Source organism: Grammomys surdaster, unplaced genomic scaffold (genome assembly GCF_004785775.1).
Source record: "Grammomys surdaster isolate TR1022 unplaced genomic scaffold, NIH_TR_1.0 213, whole genome shotgun sequence".
Lineage (NCBI taxonomy): Eukaryota > Metazoa > Chordata > Mammalia > Rodentia > Muridae > Grammomys > Grammomys surdaster.
Window position 1 is genome coordinate 3,885,778 of NW_021604658.1, and position 15,666 is coordinate 3,901,443.

At 38.0% G+C, this 15,666-nt stretch overlaps 1 protein-coding gene across 3 annotated transcripts in view; it reads left to right on the forward strand.

Annotated features, from left to right (window-relative positions):
• The window catches only part of Trim37 (tripartite motif containing 37), a 130,814-nt gene that overhangs the window by 63,714 nt on the left and 51,434 nt on the right, over positions 1–15,666 (forward strand). For all 3 annotated transcript variants that reach the window (XM_028772497.1, XM_028772496.1, XM_028772498.1), the window contains 3 exons: positions 821–906; positions 8,005–8,199; positions 12,135–12,443. In XM_028772497.1, coding sequence (XP_028628330.1) covers positions 821–906; positions 8,005–8,199; positions 12,135–12,443 — 590 coding nt within the window. The remainder of the gene's footprint in view (positions 1–820; positions 907–8,004; positions 8,200–12,134; positions 12,444–15,666) is intronic.

Here is a 15,666-nt window from a genome sequence, read left to right on the forward strand (position 1 = left end):
CTGACTTAGAGGGTTTTTTTCTTAAATATTAAAATGTAAGGTGTGGGTTTGGGGTGGGGGAGTTGTTATTATTTTGTTTTTGTTTTCTCTAATTAACTACCATTAGAGTGTGGGTCCTCATTTTTTTTTTGTCTTTGAAATGGTCTCACCATAGCCTAGGCTGCTCACAAACTTGCTATGTAACGCAGGATGAGAACTTCTGATCTTCTGTCTCTGCCTCCCTAATCCTGGGATTACTAGGATTTCAGGTGGGTACCATACCACTACTCCTGGTTCCACGTGGTGATAGCGTCCAAGCCTAGGCTTCCTAAGTGCTAGATAAGTACTGTACTAACTGAGCTACATGCCTAGCAGCAGAGACAACGCATTATAAATGTATAACTTCTGACAGTGTTTTGATGTAAAAATAAAATATTGTTAGCTTACTTTGATGTTATTTAAAACATATTTGAATATTAAATGCATACTCATAACTCTGACTAAGGTTTTCTCATAGTTGTGTTTAGAAACACAAAACTGATCAAAGTGTGACAAATAGTTTTTTTAATTTTTAAAATTCATGTAGAATGTGGTTTGAGGTTGTGCGCGCACACACACACACACACTACAGTGCATGTGAAAGTCAGAGGACATCCTGGGAAACAGCTCTCATTCTCTCTCCCAGATAGCACCTGAGGCTCGAACTCAGGTTATAAGGCTTGGTGGCAAGTACCTTTTACTTGCTGAGCCATCTTACTGGCCCACAAATACAGATATTAATTTATTTCCTTTGTGAGAATTATGAGTTGTTGTGGACATGGTGGAACTTGTCTATTTGCAGGTCTGGAGAAAATGATGTAGAGTATAACAGTATGGAGCTGGAAGAGGGAGAGCTCATGGAAGACGCGGCTGCTGCAGGGCCTCCAGGTACGGCGCCTCCGTGAGTCCCTCTGACTTCCTCTGTGGTCATTTTCTGATTGCCATGTTCTGGTGGAGGGTAGCCACTAGATATTTAAAAGACTAGTAATTAACTAACATTACAAATATTTCTTTATACCAGACACTTTATGACATACTTTTTGTGTACTGTAATTATTTATAAAATTCTGAGACAAATTTTAAAGTCTCTACTTATTTGTTTATTCATTTATTTATTATGTTTCTTGACATGGAATCTCACTGTGTAGTCTGATTCTCTTGCCTTGATTTTTCCAGAGGTGGAATTACATAGACCACCACACCATTTTTCCAGCTGTTTAAGAACTCATGATGGAGTTTAAATTTTGACATGAATTTTGGTGACAAAATCTATAGCTATTAAAACTGATGTATAGGTAAATTAAGCAGCTTACCCTTTTTCAATAGTGTAGCAAATAAAGAGTAATTGGATCTCGAGGTTTGTATGGATTCTAAGCTCATTTTGTATACTCTTGACTCTGGAATGTAAGTCTTGTATTAAGCTTTGGTTATACAGTGATCTAAATATAGCTTCATTAGATCTGAGCTTACGAAGGATATTTAGAAAGCTTATTTTTGGAGTTATACAAACTCAGGTTTAGTTAGCTGGTCACATATTTAGGTGTTGGTACAACTAGGCCAGAACACCAGGTTGTCTTGTTCTTGGATGCAGTCCTCCACAATTCTAAATCACCCTGTTCTTCCTGAGAAGACCTTATCGCTGTAATGGATGCTTTTCTTTTGGTCTTTAGATATGTTTGTGAAAATTAGCTAGAACGTTTAAAAGCTGGCCTTTAGTATCTTTAATCCTAGCTATTGAAGACCAAGGCAGAAGGATTAAGAAATCAAGGCCAACCTGAGCCTACATTATAAGATCCTCTCTCTTTTTTTCTCTTTTTCTTTTTTTTTTTTTAAAATGTTAACTTTATATTACTTTAAATTTACTCATTGTCACAGCCTGGGTAATTTGTAAAGGTTTTATTTGGTTCACGGTTATGAAGAATAAGAAATTTGGAACCAGGCAGTTACATTTGGTATGTTTCTTCTTTTTGGTGGACACTACATATAATTTCAAAGTATCTCTGGTCATCATAACTGTGAGAAGGAACATCTTAGCTCAGGTTCATCTCCTGGTTCTTATAAAAGCCAGGATTCCAATAAATTTAGGGCCCTACCTTCTGGCCTAATTTAGTTAACCTTAGTTATATGCCAAAGGTCCCACCTGCAAATACAATAAAATAAGTTTCCAGCTGCTTAAATTTATGATGATGTTTAAATTTTGACATGAATTTTGGTGGCAAATGTGCAAGACAGAGCATCTGTGTATAGGTCCCCTAAACTCCCAGCTTTCTTATAGAGGCAGAGAGTACTACAGAGCTGGAAACAGGATGAGAAATAACTCCTGCCTCCCACAATCTAGGCAGTTTGATTGTAGCCACACATTAGACAGTCCAACTGCTCTATCCAGAGCATGCGTGATGCTTGCTTGTATAGTCTAAATCATGTATACCCTGCCATACAGGATAGATACTCACTGAATAAGCATGCTTCCTGGAGGCAAGTTCAACTTCCTCCTCTGAAAATCTTTTAAGATTCTTTTGTCTGGTGGGCCTGAAATTCTATCTCAGGACAACCTCCCACCTCATGTAGTTAATCGACAATGATGAGACAACACAGGGTAAATTTAACTATTTCATACTGGAAGGAGTAACCAACTCAAATCAAATCTAAACCCAGCAGGGCAAACATTAGACCTTTTATTATTTGTAGGGTATATGTGCTGTGACTTGATTTCAGGACCTCATATCTTGTTAGGCAGATGTTTTAGGGCTGAGCGAGTTCCTAGCCCATCAAACATCAATAAAATCCTCTCCATATGAATATGCCAGGACACAAGCCAAGCATTTAGAATTCTCAGAAATTCTGCTCAAATGACTACACTCTCAGGTTGTGTGCAGGTACATGTGCTGTTACTCTGGGATCTCAAGACATTTAGTGGAGCCTTTCAGACACTTATTAGAAGCTGCTATACTCCCATAAGTCCTTCTTTCTCTGAGTCTATAGACTAGTCATGGGTGTGCATACCACTAAGGCTTACTTTTTGTTGAACTCTTCATAGTGCAGCATGACACACACCTTGGTCGTTTGAGCCAGCCGTTACAGGGAACATCAACAAGGCAGTCCCTATTCTTTGAAGCCATTGTCTTGATGATTACCATCTAGCTACATTTCTCTACTTGGTATCTGTAACAAAGAATAGCTCTCTCTGCCTTTAATGTAGTCTCTCCAGAGTACTGTTTTATTCTTTAGGAGGACAGTGTGATTTTTTCCAGTCTTTACATTTCCATCTTGTTTGGTTTTGTTTGATTTGTTTTGTTTTGTTTTGTTTTCAAGACTGGGTTTCTTTAGATAGCCCTGGCTATCTCTGTAGACCATGATGTTCTTGAACTCATAGAAATCTATTTGTCTCTGCCTGCTGGGTGCTGGGATTAAAGGCATGTGCCAACTTTCATCTTAACTGTGACTTTCAATTTTAGGTTGTACATTTGCTCTTGAGTACTGCCATTTGCAGTTAAAACTCACAGAGATCCTTCTGTGTATTTACTCAGATATCTTAGGTCATCATTCTTAAAATTTTGTCTTCCGTAAAGCAGTAGACATAGTCACAATTCAGTCAAGTTCATCACCACCACCTAACAAGAACAACATTTGTATTGACTTTCTAATAACGCATTGCTGGCTTTTCATTTGCTAGTTGGTCAGCCCAGCTGTTTACTAGCATTGCAGTGACAACCACTCTCCTTATATCACAAAAACTGCATGAAATGCTCTGTTTACAGCCCTCCAGGCCTTTTTCTAGTCTACACCTTCAAAGTATTGAAACCTTTGCCTATTTCCTGGCTCCACAGCCACCTCCACATTTTCATTTTCAAGTATTATTACAGCCCCACCCCATTCTCAGTATCTATTTTTTGTCTTTTGTTGTTACTGATTATCTGATGTTGTTAGGACATATACAAAAGTGTATTTAGGTCACAGTTTGGAGGTCCAAGAATGTGCCCATATCTGCTTAGCTTCAGGTTAGGGTCTGTGGCGTTCATATAACCGCTGTAGCCACCTCCGAGAGAAGCCAGAATACCAGGAGTAACCTTGCTTTGTATCAGCTTGATCTCATGATAACTCAGCCATTCTTGAGAGATCTAATTCAGTCTAGAAATAAGATATTCATCGTTGTGTGAAATCAAACCTCTAATGACCTAGTTATTTCTTAAAATTCCCAACACATCAGTGACTATTAGATTAGAATCAGATTTCAACACAAAGTCTTGTACGGACATTTAAACCATAGCACCCATGTTGCCCTTAGTATGAACACTGACATGTTCTTTTCATATGGGTAAATAAAGATGTCTCTACCATTTATACTTCCTACCTAAACCTCCTGTCTTACTTTTGTCCATCCATACTTAGGTTTTCTTTCCAGTCCCATCTCTAGTCTTTATCTTTCCCATGACTTTCAGATCATGTAGACTCAGTTTTCAGATTATGTAGAATCACCTCCCCAACAGAATAATTACTTTACATTTTATTATTGCCAGCCTTCACTTCCTTCCCCTGAAACTTGTATGTCACCAAGTTATATTGGTTCCACCCTGTAAGTAGTGGCTAAGCTGCTTTGTTAGGCATCTTGTTTGACAGTACTCTCTGATCAGAGTTCCTTGTGACTGTTATATAGCTGTTACTGCTGTGTTCCTTATGTGTCCCACACAGTGTGCATTGAGAAGGAAACTTTTTGGTTTGCTTTGTCTTTTTCTTTTAATGAATATCTGACAATAGTGCTTTTTCTATTTAACAATTCTTTATTAGATTTCAGGTATAAAATCAAATCCAAATTCTTTAATCTGGACCACATGTTTCTTTGCATTCTGGTTTTTGTTAACTTCAGTTTTTTAAAAAACTATTTAAAAGTATTATTTTTGTTTGTTTGTTTGTCTTTGAGACACGTTCATAGCTTTGGCTCCCCTGGAACTTGCTTTGTAGACCAGGATGATCTCAGACATAGAAATCTGCCTGCCTCTGCCTCCTGAGTGCTGGGATCAAAGGTATGTGCCACCACTGCCTGGCTGAGTATTCTTTTACCTCTGAGGCCAGAAGAGGGCATCTGATACCCTGGAGCTGCAGTTACTAACAGTAGTAAGCTGCCATGTCCTCTTAAAGAACAGTGCGTGCTCTTAACCATTGAGCCATGTGTCCAGCTCTATCCTCTACATTCCTAAGAAGTCAAGCAAAGCTTCTTTTAGACCCTCTAACGTACTCACATTTTCCTCATTCCCTTCCAAATGTTCCCCTTCCTCATTCTAGGTATGTACACTCAACTGCAGTTCTTTCATTTTAGCTTACATTTTATTTTTTCTTGGAAGCTCTTAAAACAAAACTGTTTATCTGTTTTCTGCTTTCAGAATAGCCTCTTAGACTGGGTATTAGCCATGTAACTGCTCGTCTTGGCCACTTTTCTATGTTAAAACTAAAATTGTGTTCTTCCTCCTTTTTATCTCCCTAGCACATCATAACACAGTATCTTAAAGAAACACTTGGCATTTTAAATAAATATTATCAATTGTAAAACTATTTTATGCCCATTTTCAAGATTTTTGAGTAGTATAGAAAAAATGTAGAAGCTGTGTTAGTATAAAATGGTAATGAGTATACTGAAGGCAGGACTTGGTTGTTTTAGTTCTATCTATTTCTCTCTTAAGATGCGTGGTATCTCGAAAAACCAAAAAAAAAAAAAAAAAAAGTGTGGCATGAAAATTCTTACTTATAACATTAATGCACATAAGATAAACATGGTTATGTATTTAAATTAATTGATTCATTCAAATGTTTATTAAGAGAGCTTGCTTAGCATGTACAAGACTCTATGTTTAATCTCCAGTAGCTTTTTATTAAAAGTATTTACTAATAATGTGAAGTTTCACTATGTTGAGTCCAAGTATTGATTAAATGTCATCCACGTTTTTTTTTAGTTTTTTGCATTTATTTTCTGTAGCTCTAAATACTACAATAAAATGGAGATGCTTATCTTAGATGTGGAGGGTGTAACAGTGAACAAAGACCCGTATTTTCATTGTTAAAATTCAATGAAATTTATCTTTTTGACAAATGCTAATGAATATAATGGGATATTTCTAGTTTCTATAAATATAATGAGAAAGACTCCTGTACTTTATAACTAAAGGTGAATTTATTAGAATAATTAGCTAAAATATGACAATATATCTATAGGTCATTTTGGCCAGACTCTTTCCTCAAAGAGGTTCAGTATAATTCCTCATTCTTAAGTAAAAGTTACGCTTGGAAGAACCTGGCCAGCATCACCTATGCTAGATGCATTTAGCATCATCTGTGATAAGATGTTCTGATGTGTAAAGAATGTATCTAACTACCTCTGTAGTGTTTAAATCAGAGAAGCCCTTAACTGACAAAATTATCCAAATATGGACAACAATCACAAATCAGAGAAGCTTAATTTAATATTTTTGATTAAATTCTAGAAGAGAAAAACTGAGCATGTGGGGGAAACTTATGATCTATAAAAAAAATTAGAATTTTAATAACTTACCATTTCAGTATGGGTTTATTAGTTGTGACAATTGTATCATAGTAATGAAAGATGTTAACAGTGAAATGAGTGTAAAATATATAGAAGCACTGTATATCTTTTTTATAATTCTGAATTTTCTAAAAATTGAGAAAGTGAATCAGTGGTTAAAAGCGTGAATGGGATTGTGTAGAGCATTTCTAAACTTTTGGGCCAGGCCCTGCCCAATTCTATAGCAAAAACAGAACACAAACAAACAAAAACAGTAAAAAACAAAAGTTGAAGGCAAGGACTAGCACCTGAGGTTGTGTTCTAACCTCTATAATTTTATGGTGCTCGTGTGTGCACATGAACACACACACACTTCCTCCCTCATACACACTCATATACTTTAAAATAGACAGTCAGGGCTACATAGAGAAACCCTATCCTTAAAATGAATGAATGAAAGCTCGTAGGACTATTACATTTCTAAAGCATATTGACCTTGATAAGGTAATTTATTCAAAACATTTGTTCTTTCTTTTGAGACAATATTTCACTATGTAGCCTTGATTGGCTTTGAGCTCAATTTGTAGACTGGGCTGGCATCTTAAATGAATAGATACATTTCGTTATTTATTTATCTATGTATTTATAGGATCTCACTTTTGTAGCCTTGGCCTACCTGGAACTCATATAGCCTAGACTGGCCTTCCTCCTGCAAGCTGGCGTTATAGGCATGAACCACACCACACCTGGCTGTTGAATGTATTAACATTTCTCATCATATTTTGGAACTCTTTGGTTATTTCTTCAGATAATTCTTCGCAGTTTTGTGATTCAGTTATGTGTTGCTACATTATGAGGGACCCACACATTTCTGAAACTCTGTTTTTTCTTTTGTGTTTTGCCTTTGTAGGAAATGCCAAATTAAAGCCATAAGGTACCACTGTACATTGGTCTTAATGGTTAATATTTATTTTTTTATTTTTTCTTTCTTTTATATAGCTTGGGTTGGTTTTTATCTTGTTACGTAGCCAAAGATGACTTTAAATTTCTGATCCTTTAATCTCCAACTCTCAGTCTCACAAGTGTTAGGATTACAGGTGGTGTCACCACACTTAATCTGGTTAATATTTTAAAAACTGGCAGTACTAAATGTTAAGCATATAGAGAGACATGGAAACTCCTACTCTGTTCATGGGATTGAAAACTTTTTCTTGCCTTGACCCTGGTGTGCCCCAAGTTATATTTGATACGCATATATAGTTTGTGCAGTGCTTTGGATGAGGTTGGTTTTTGCTTTTGAATTCTGGGTAGTTACAAGGCTCATGCTCAGTTATTGTTCTAGTGTTCATCGCTTGACAGTATGGTTTCTTTGTGGTTTTCATTTTGAACATGATCTAAGACACAGATCTGCAGGCAGGTCTGTTTTTTTAATATGTGCAGATGCATACAATATGTTTTCTCTATTTCTTTTGCAGGTAGTAGCCACAGCTATGTGGGTGCCAGTAGCAGAATGTCAAGAAGAACACACTTATGCTCTGCAGCTACCAGTAGCTTACTAGACATTGATCCTTTAATCTTAATACATTTACTGGATCTTAAGGACCGGAGCAGTGTGGAAAATCTGTGGGGTTTACAGCCTCGCCCATCTGCTTCACTGTTGCAGCCCACAGGTAAAATAATAATCTGTCATTTTTTTCTTTGGTTCTCTGGAAGAGCTGTTGAATTTCTATCTGTGTATCTCAACTGAGGATTGAGACACAGTATGTTTCTGTAGTAAAATGATTATTCATTGATTTCATATGAGTGCATGTACTATGGATTGAATTCATGATCTTGACATGCTAGGCAAGCTGTACCTATGGCTCTCCCCATTTTTTTCCTGTCATTGCTCAAAAGTGTTATGTCAAAATCAAATTTTAAATGTTTTTTTAAAAGGTTTCAGGGCTAGGACTAGGCTATGTTGCTCATAGTATAGTAAAGGATAGGATAGGATAGGATAGTAATCTCCCAGCATATACACACATAACTCTGTGTTTGATCTAACACTTATGAAAACAAAAGTCGAAAGTTCTATTGATTGCCTTTTGCATTGTTTCTAATTGATAGTTGGGCCTATATGGAGGAGTACAGTTGGTCTCTTTGTGAATAGATTCTGTTTTCAGACCTGCTTTTCAAGGGAAAATGTATCTAATTTGAACACAGAAAAAGGTTGCTTTTTTTTTTTTTATTTTTGGTTTTTCGAGACAGGGTTTCTCTGTATAGCCCTGGCTGTCCTGGAACTCACTCTGTAGACCAGGTTGGCCTAGAACTCAGAAATCCGCCTGCCTCTGCCTCCCAAGTGCTGGGATTAAAGGCGTGCGCCACCACCGCCCGGCAAGGTTGCATATTTATTAAATGAAAAATGTATACCATTGCCATGGTGGCACACAAGTGTTATCCCAGCACAGTTACAACCAAGTCATGAGTATTGCTCTGAGTTTGATTGTAACCTAGGTAACAAGAGAGTTCCAGTCTAGTCTAGACTATATTGTGTAACCTGTTTCAAAAAACAGAACAGCATCTGGGCATGGGGCATAAGTTTTTAATCCTAGCAGTTGGGAGGCAGAGATAAGCCAATCTCTGTGAGTTCAAGACCAGCCTGGTCTACATATTGAGTTCTAGAATAACCAAAAGGTAAATAGTGTGAGACTCTGTCTCTCCCACATACAAAGAAATATCAAAACCTGAGAAACAGTATATAATTGTCCACAGTATTTTATGCCAAAGTTATTTAAAAGAATAAGGCATTATTGAAGTAAGACAGATCTGTATAGACCAGTCTAGCCTCTTTGAATCTGAGCTAGAGCTGTTTTATACAGACAGTGATTTACCATAAAAAGCTACAGTTTACAGACCAGTTTTAAGGACTGTTGATATAGTTTACTAGCAGTCTGCTTGCCTAGCGTGATCTAGTCAGATATGTAGACAGGGATTTTGGTGATACTCAAAGCCACAGAACTCATTTTCTGAACAAAATCATAGAACCTCTGTGTAGATAACAAGACCTGAGCTACTGTAGTGGGTTGGAGGTGACAGTACACATCTCCTCAGTACGAAAGATTATCTGCAGCTAGGTTCTGGGACAGTTGCTTTTATTTGTGGTTCAAGCACATTCTGTGTAAGGTTTGCTTAAACTAGTGGTTTTCAACTTTCTTAATGCTCCCACACTTTATTACAGTTCCTCATGTTGTCCACAGAGAGACAGATTTACAAGTAGACTTAATAAATAGGTAAAATCCAGTTTTTGAAAGTGTTTAATGTCATTGGAGAGGATATAAGCTCTCTTAACAGTATAATCACTGTTTTGGAATGTTTAGTTTTCTATGTAAAGTTAGTTCTAAGGCAACCTGAGTTTTAAATCTAGATGACTAAAATAGGGGGCCCAGCAAGAAGGATGGCACAGGCAATAAAAGGGGACTTTGGGAGAAGGTTGCCAAAGTGGGGAGCCTGCTGGATAGCTGGGTAGAAGTACTTCCTAGAGGTGATGCTGCTTCATTAAAACTAAAGATATAAAAATAAGGACGTGTTTCAACACTGTTTTTTCAAAGAAAAGAGCCAAGAACACTAGCCAACATGTGTTATAAAAACGAACCAAATGAAGAGTCTTTTAGAAAAGAACAAGTCCAAGAAAACTATTTAGGGAGCTAACCCCAGATTCTGTCTGTCCACCAGCAGATCAGGATGTAGGTCTCAGCTGCTTCTCCAGCCCATGCTTCCCGCTGTGATGATAATGGACTAAACCTCTGAAACTATAAGCCAGCCCTCAATGAAATGTTTGTTTTCTAAGAGTAGCCTTGGTCATGATGTCTCTTGACGGCAATAGAACACAGATCAAGATACATGGTACTCAAACTAGTTTGTATTTTGGAGCATTTCATATTTTTTAGATTAAGGATACTCAACCATTAAATAATACACTTCAAATTCTCAAACCACTCAAGTCAAACACTTTCTGGTTTTGAGTATTTTGGATGAGGCTCACCTAACTGACTCCAAGAAATTGGGGCATGTGTGTAATAGAAGTAGAAAGTAAAGCTACCATTAGACAACATATAATCCGGTAGTCTTGAGCCTTATGTGCAATGCCAGTACTTTACTAAGTGCTTTTTAAAATGCCATATGGGTATTCTGAGCAGAAAGTAGTACCCAATTTGGTCTTTAGAAAACATTCTGGCATCTTTGGAACAATAAATTATTAGGAACTGAAAGGTCACAGGTTTGGGAGTTAAGAGGGACATTGTGGCAGATTGTCTTTTTGGGTAAGAATTTTATCAGAAGTGATATTAATGCCGTTGAAAGATAGCAGCATGGTGAGCACTTTAAGGGGAGATTAGGCCCAAGAGGTGTGTGTGCAGGGATGTAGGGAAGTGGAGTTCCAGGAAGAGGTCTCATAAAGAAGGAAGGTTTTATCAGGAGTGTACAGCTAGGCTGTGTCTGATTCCTAGGCAGCAAAGAGAGCGATAGGAGAGGTAATTCTGGGGGTGGAATCTGGTACTCCAAGGATGTGGAGGAAGTGAGTGAGGAGGAGGGGTATCTAGTTGAAGTATACCTATTATGTAGGTGGTAGTTCTCTGATGTCATCCAGGCATATGGTCATCTTAGGTCTTAAGCTTTGGGAGAATGAGAATGGTGCCTGGGGAGTCCTTTTGCAGGCTCATAGACAGGCTCTTACTAGTGTATCTATTCTCTCCATGGCAACAGGAATTCCAGGTTCAACTATGAGAGTAGAAATGGAAAGGGCTGCAAATGGAGGATGACTTGGACAGTGTCTCACTGGGATTGTATGTGCACATAAAATACGGAGAGCAGAGTTGATGAAGTGTTTGGCTTCTAGGTTTTTCTTTTTCATTCTTAAAATTGTGACCATAAGAAATATAGAAAAAGTCCAACAGTGGTGGTACACACCTTTAATCTCAGTACTTGGGAGGCAGAGGCAGGCGGATCATAGAATTGAAGCACAGCCTGGTCTCCAGAGCGAGTTCTGGGAGAGCCAGGGCTATACCTATCTTGATGCCCACCTACCACCTCCCAAAAAAAGAAATAGAGAAAAAAAATGAGAAAAGTATTTTAAGAAAAAACACAAAGCAGAACAATCTCTAAACTCTAGAAGTAGGTATATAAATCAAAGTGGTGATTGTGACCCATACTCATAACTTGAAGGCATAACATATGAATAATGTTAAGACAGTTACACCTGTGCTTTCTATAGTAGAATTTAGTGCATGCTTTAATTTTTAAATTTAATTTATTTGTGTAGGTATGTTTGTGTGTCCATGAGCATGTGTGTGTTGTGGGCTATGTATAGAGTATAGAGGTCAGAAGACACCTTGGAAGACTCAGTTCTCTCCTTCAGCCACGTAGTAGATCCCTAGGGATAGACCTCAGGTGGTCAGGCTTGGCAGCAAGTACTTATCATCTAAGACATCTCTTGGTATGGATGCATACACTTTGGTGATATTGTAAAGCACCTTACCACATTCCATACATTACATTTGTGGGAAAGAATGAGGTCATGAATGTTAAAAATTTATATGAACGTGATTTGTCATTTGCTTTCCTTTTGAAGCATCATATTCTCGAAAAGATAAAGATCAAAGGAAGCAGCAGGCGATGTGGCGAGTGCCCTCTGACCTGAAGATGCTGAAAAGGCTCAAAACACAAATGGCAGAAGTCCGGTGTATGAAGACTGACGTGAAGACTACACTGTCAGATATAAAGGGCAGCAGTATTGCTTCTGCAGACATGCAGACAAACCTTTTCTGTGCTGACCAGGCAGCTCTGGCTACCTGTGGACCCGAAAACTCTGGTAGATTACAGGATTTGGGAATGGAGCTTCTAGCAAAGTCATCAGTTGCTGGCTGTTACATACGCAACCGTAAGTAAAGAAGTTCCTATAATGTAATTTTCTCCCATGTGCCTTGACACATCAGAAGAGGGCATCAGACCCCATTACAGATGGTTGTGAGCCACCACGTGGTTGCTGGGAATTGAACTCAGGACCTCTGGAAGAGCAGTCAGTGCTCTTGACCACTGAGGCATCTCTCTAGCACCAACAGTTTTCTTTTTTAAATTATTTTTTGTGTGAATTTGTACATGCACATATGGTGGACTTCTGGAGGTAAGAGAACAGCTTTGTAGAGTCAATTTTCTCCTTTCATATGTACTTGGTATTAAATGACACTTTAGTAACCTTATGGATTCTGCATTGTAGTGATAAGAATCAGACAGTAAAGTATGTAAATAAATGAATGAACATAATATCAATGAATACTTACCACTGTGATTACCACTGTGAAACCAGAGCAGATGAAGAATGCTTTAGTTTTGGAGAGATAATCTGAGACAGTCTCTGTAAAGAGCATATTTGAGCTGAGCCCGTCAGATGCCGAGGGGAAGCAGTATTCTGTATAAACAGGACAGAAATGCAAATTCACTGGTGGAAGATTCACACTGAAGGGTTAAAGCGAGACTAGCGTGAGTGGATATGGAGAATCAGGCAGGCCAGACTGAGATGAAGTCAGAGATAACAGGGTTTAACCCAGGATCTTACAAGACTTCAATAAGGAGTTTGAGCTGTTTGCTCAGAAACAGTTGCGTTGTGGAGAAGGATCTAATAAAGCTTCAGAGCAGGAGCTCCATTAAATTAGCTTGTGTGAACTTAGTGGTGTAATCTGGAGCTAAAGCCATGCGTAGATAGACTTGCTCATGGCCTTGCAGCCTGCTTTGACAGAGCTTCTCATCTTTCTAATTCTAAGAATGTAACCAATACTGTTTTAGATGCATAAAGAAACAGTTCATCAATACATACAACACATACAATATAGCTAATAGAATTCAGGTTTTGTTTTTTTTTTTCAAAACAGGGTTTCTCTTTGTAATCCTGGCTGTCCTGGAACTTGTTCTATAAGGCTGACCTTGAACTGAGGATTTAGTTCTTTGTCACAGCTGTAGTTGAAAATGCTGGATAGTTCTGAGAAAGGTGATAACTGAGAATTATTTTTTTTGTCCTAAGTAACTTAGTGATTAGTGAAGTCATCTACTAAGCAGCAATTCAAAGCCAAGTACATTGGTATGTGTGGGTGATGCTGGTGTCAGGAAGAGGAAGCAGGAGGACCCTGAATTTAAGGCGAAATTTATATGGTGAAAATTTGTGTCAGGGCAGATAAGATTAGAGAGTCAGAGATTGTGTTTAAATATGCTGTTTGGGCACATGCTAGGTTGCCTAGTAAATGGTCCTAGGCAGGCATTATATACAGATCAAGCCAGGGAAGTGGTCACAGCTGATTGTAACCGAATGAGAGTACCAGCACTCTAGATACTGTTCAAGAGTCTCTCTCTCTCTCTCTCTCTCTCTCTCTCTCTCTCTCTCTCTCTCTCTCTCCTCTATTCTCTCTCTCCCCCCCTCCCCTCTCCCTCCTCTCTCCTTCAAACCCCCTGGACCCTCCAGTCCTGGCTGGAATTTGCTATGTAGAGGAGGCTGGCATGGAAATCTCAGATCTACTTGCCTCCAGGTCACAGCAAATGTAGTGATCTCTTTTTAAATGGTTTTTTTGAAACAAGGTTTTTGAGACTATGTAACCCTTGCTGTTCTAGAACTCACTCTGTATACCATATTGGCCTTGAACTCAGAGATTTGCCTGCCTCTGCCTCCCAAGTGCTGAGTTTAAAGTTAAGTACCACCAGTGCCAAGCAGTGGTGTTGATTTTATGAAATCTTCATGCTGAGGCACTACTTATACATTTAGAGGTCTGGTAAAGAAAAGGGATGGGAAGGCTGCCAATGGAAATGGGAAAGAATCATTAAGACAAGTGAAAACTAGATAGTGTATTTCAAAATCTAAGAAAACATTCTAAAATGAAGTGTTCCTATCTATGCTCTATATTTTTGAGAAGTGTTAACTTAAAGATTGAATGGAAGAGTATACCAATAATATCTGAGATGAGAAAACAAAGCTTTCTTCAATAAGTTGCATGTGAACTGAGGAGAATCTGGGGGGCTGTGTGGATTGGGCACTGCCTATGTTAGCTCATTTTGAAGATCATACATACTGTGAAGAAAGTCTTTAAATTATGGTAAAGTGCATGTAATATAAATTTGCCATTTTAGCCATTAGTTGGGGAGGCTTATATGTTTAAAATTTTTGGCAAAGTGAATGTAATATAAAATTTACCATTGTAGTCTGCAACAGTTGAGTAGCATTAATCACTTTGGTATCGATATGTATCCCTGCCTACCATCTACCTGTGAGTTCTTCTCACTCTGAACCGCATCATTTCTCAGCAGTCCTCCATTGCTGGTGCCTGGGGAACACTGCTCTGCTTTCTGGGGCTGTGAATCACTCCTTTGGGTACCACTTGTGATTGGAATTGTTGCAGCATTTGACGTTGGAGATCTTTATGAATGGCTTATTTTCTGTATCTCCAAGGTTTGTCCATACACCATTGTGCAGAACTTCCTTCTTTCTAAATGGCAGACCCGTACTCTGTTATGTTTAGAATACATTTCGTTTATTTATTCCTCCTTTGGACAGTTGGGTTGTTTACATCTTTTGGTTCTAAACATAGATAACTCTTTTGAAGCCCCTTTATAAAATTGTCAGTATGTATACTGGCGTTGCTAGATTATTCTGTCTTTAACTTTTTGGAGGGGTTGGGATGTTATACTTTTTGCTGTAACAGCTACACTTTTAACTAGGCCCAGATTCCATTTCTCCATACGGTCACTGGCACTTACTATTTTCTGTTTGTTTGTTTTTAAACTAGCCTTCCTAATTAACACAGAAACAGAGTCTTGTCACATTTTCATTTATATTCTTTAAAATACACTTTTGCTATGTAGCCCAGGCTAGCCTCAAACTCTTGATCCTTTTCCTCAGCTTATCTAGTGTAAAGATTACAATTATGTACCATGATACCTGACAAAATGAGGTTATTTATCTCTTTTTTTCTTCTCCATTTCCCATTATCTTTTCAAGGTTCCTACATATTTCTCATGAGTTAATAATAATATGTTCCTTTTACTGGTCAAACAATATTTTATTATATAGCTGCTGTACCACGTAGTGTTTATCACTATCAGTTGATATAGATAGCTCATTA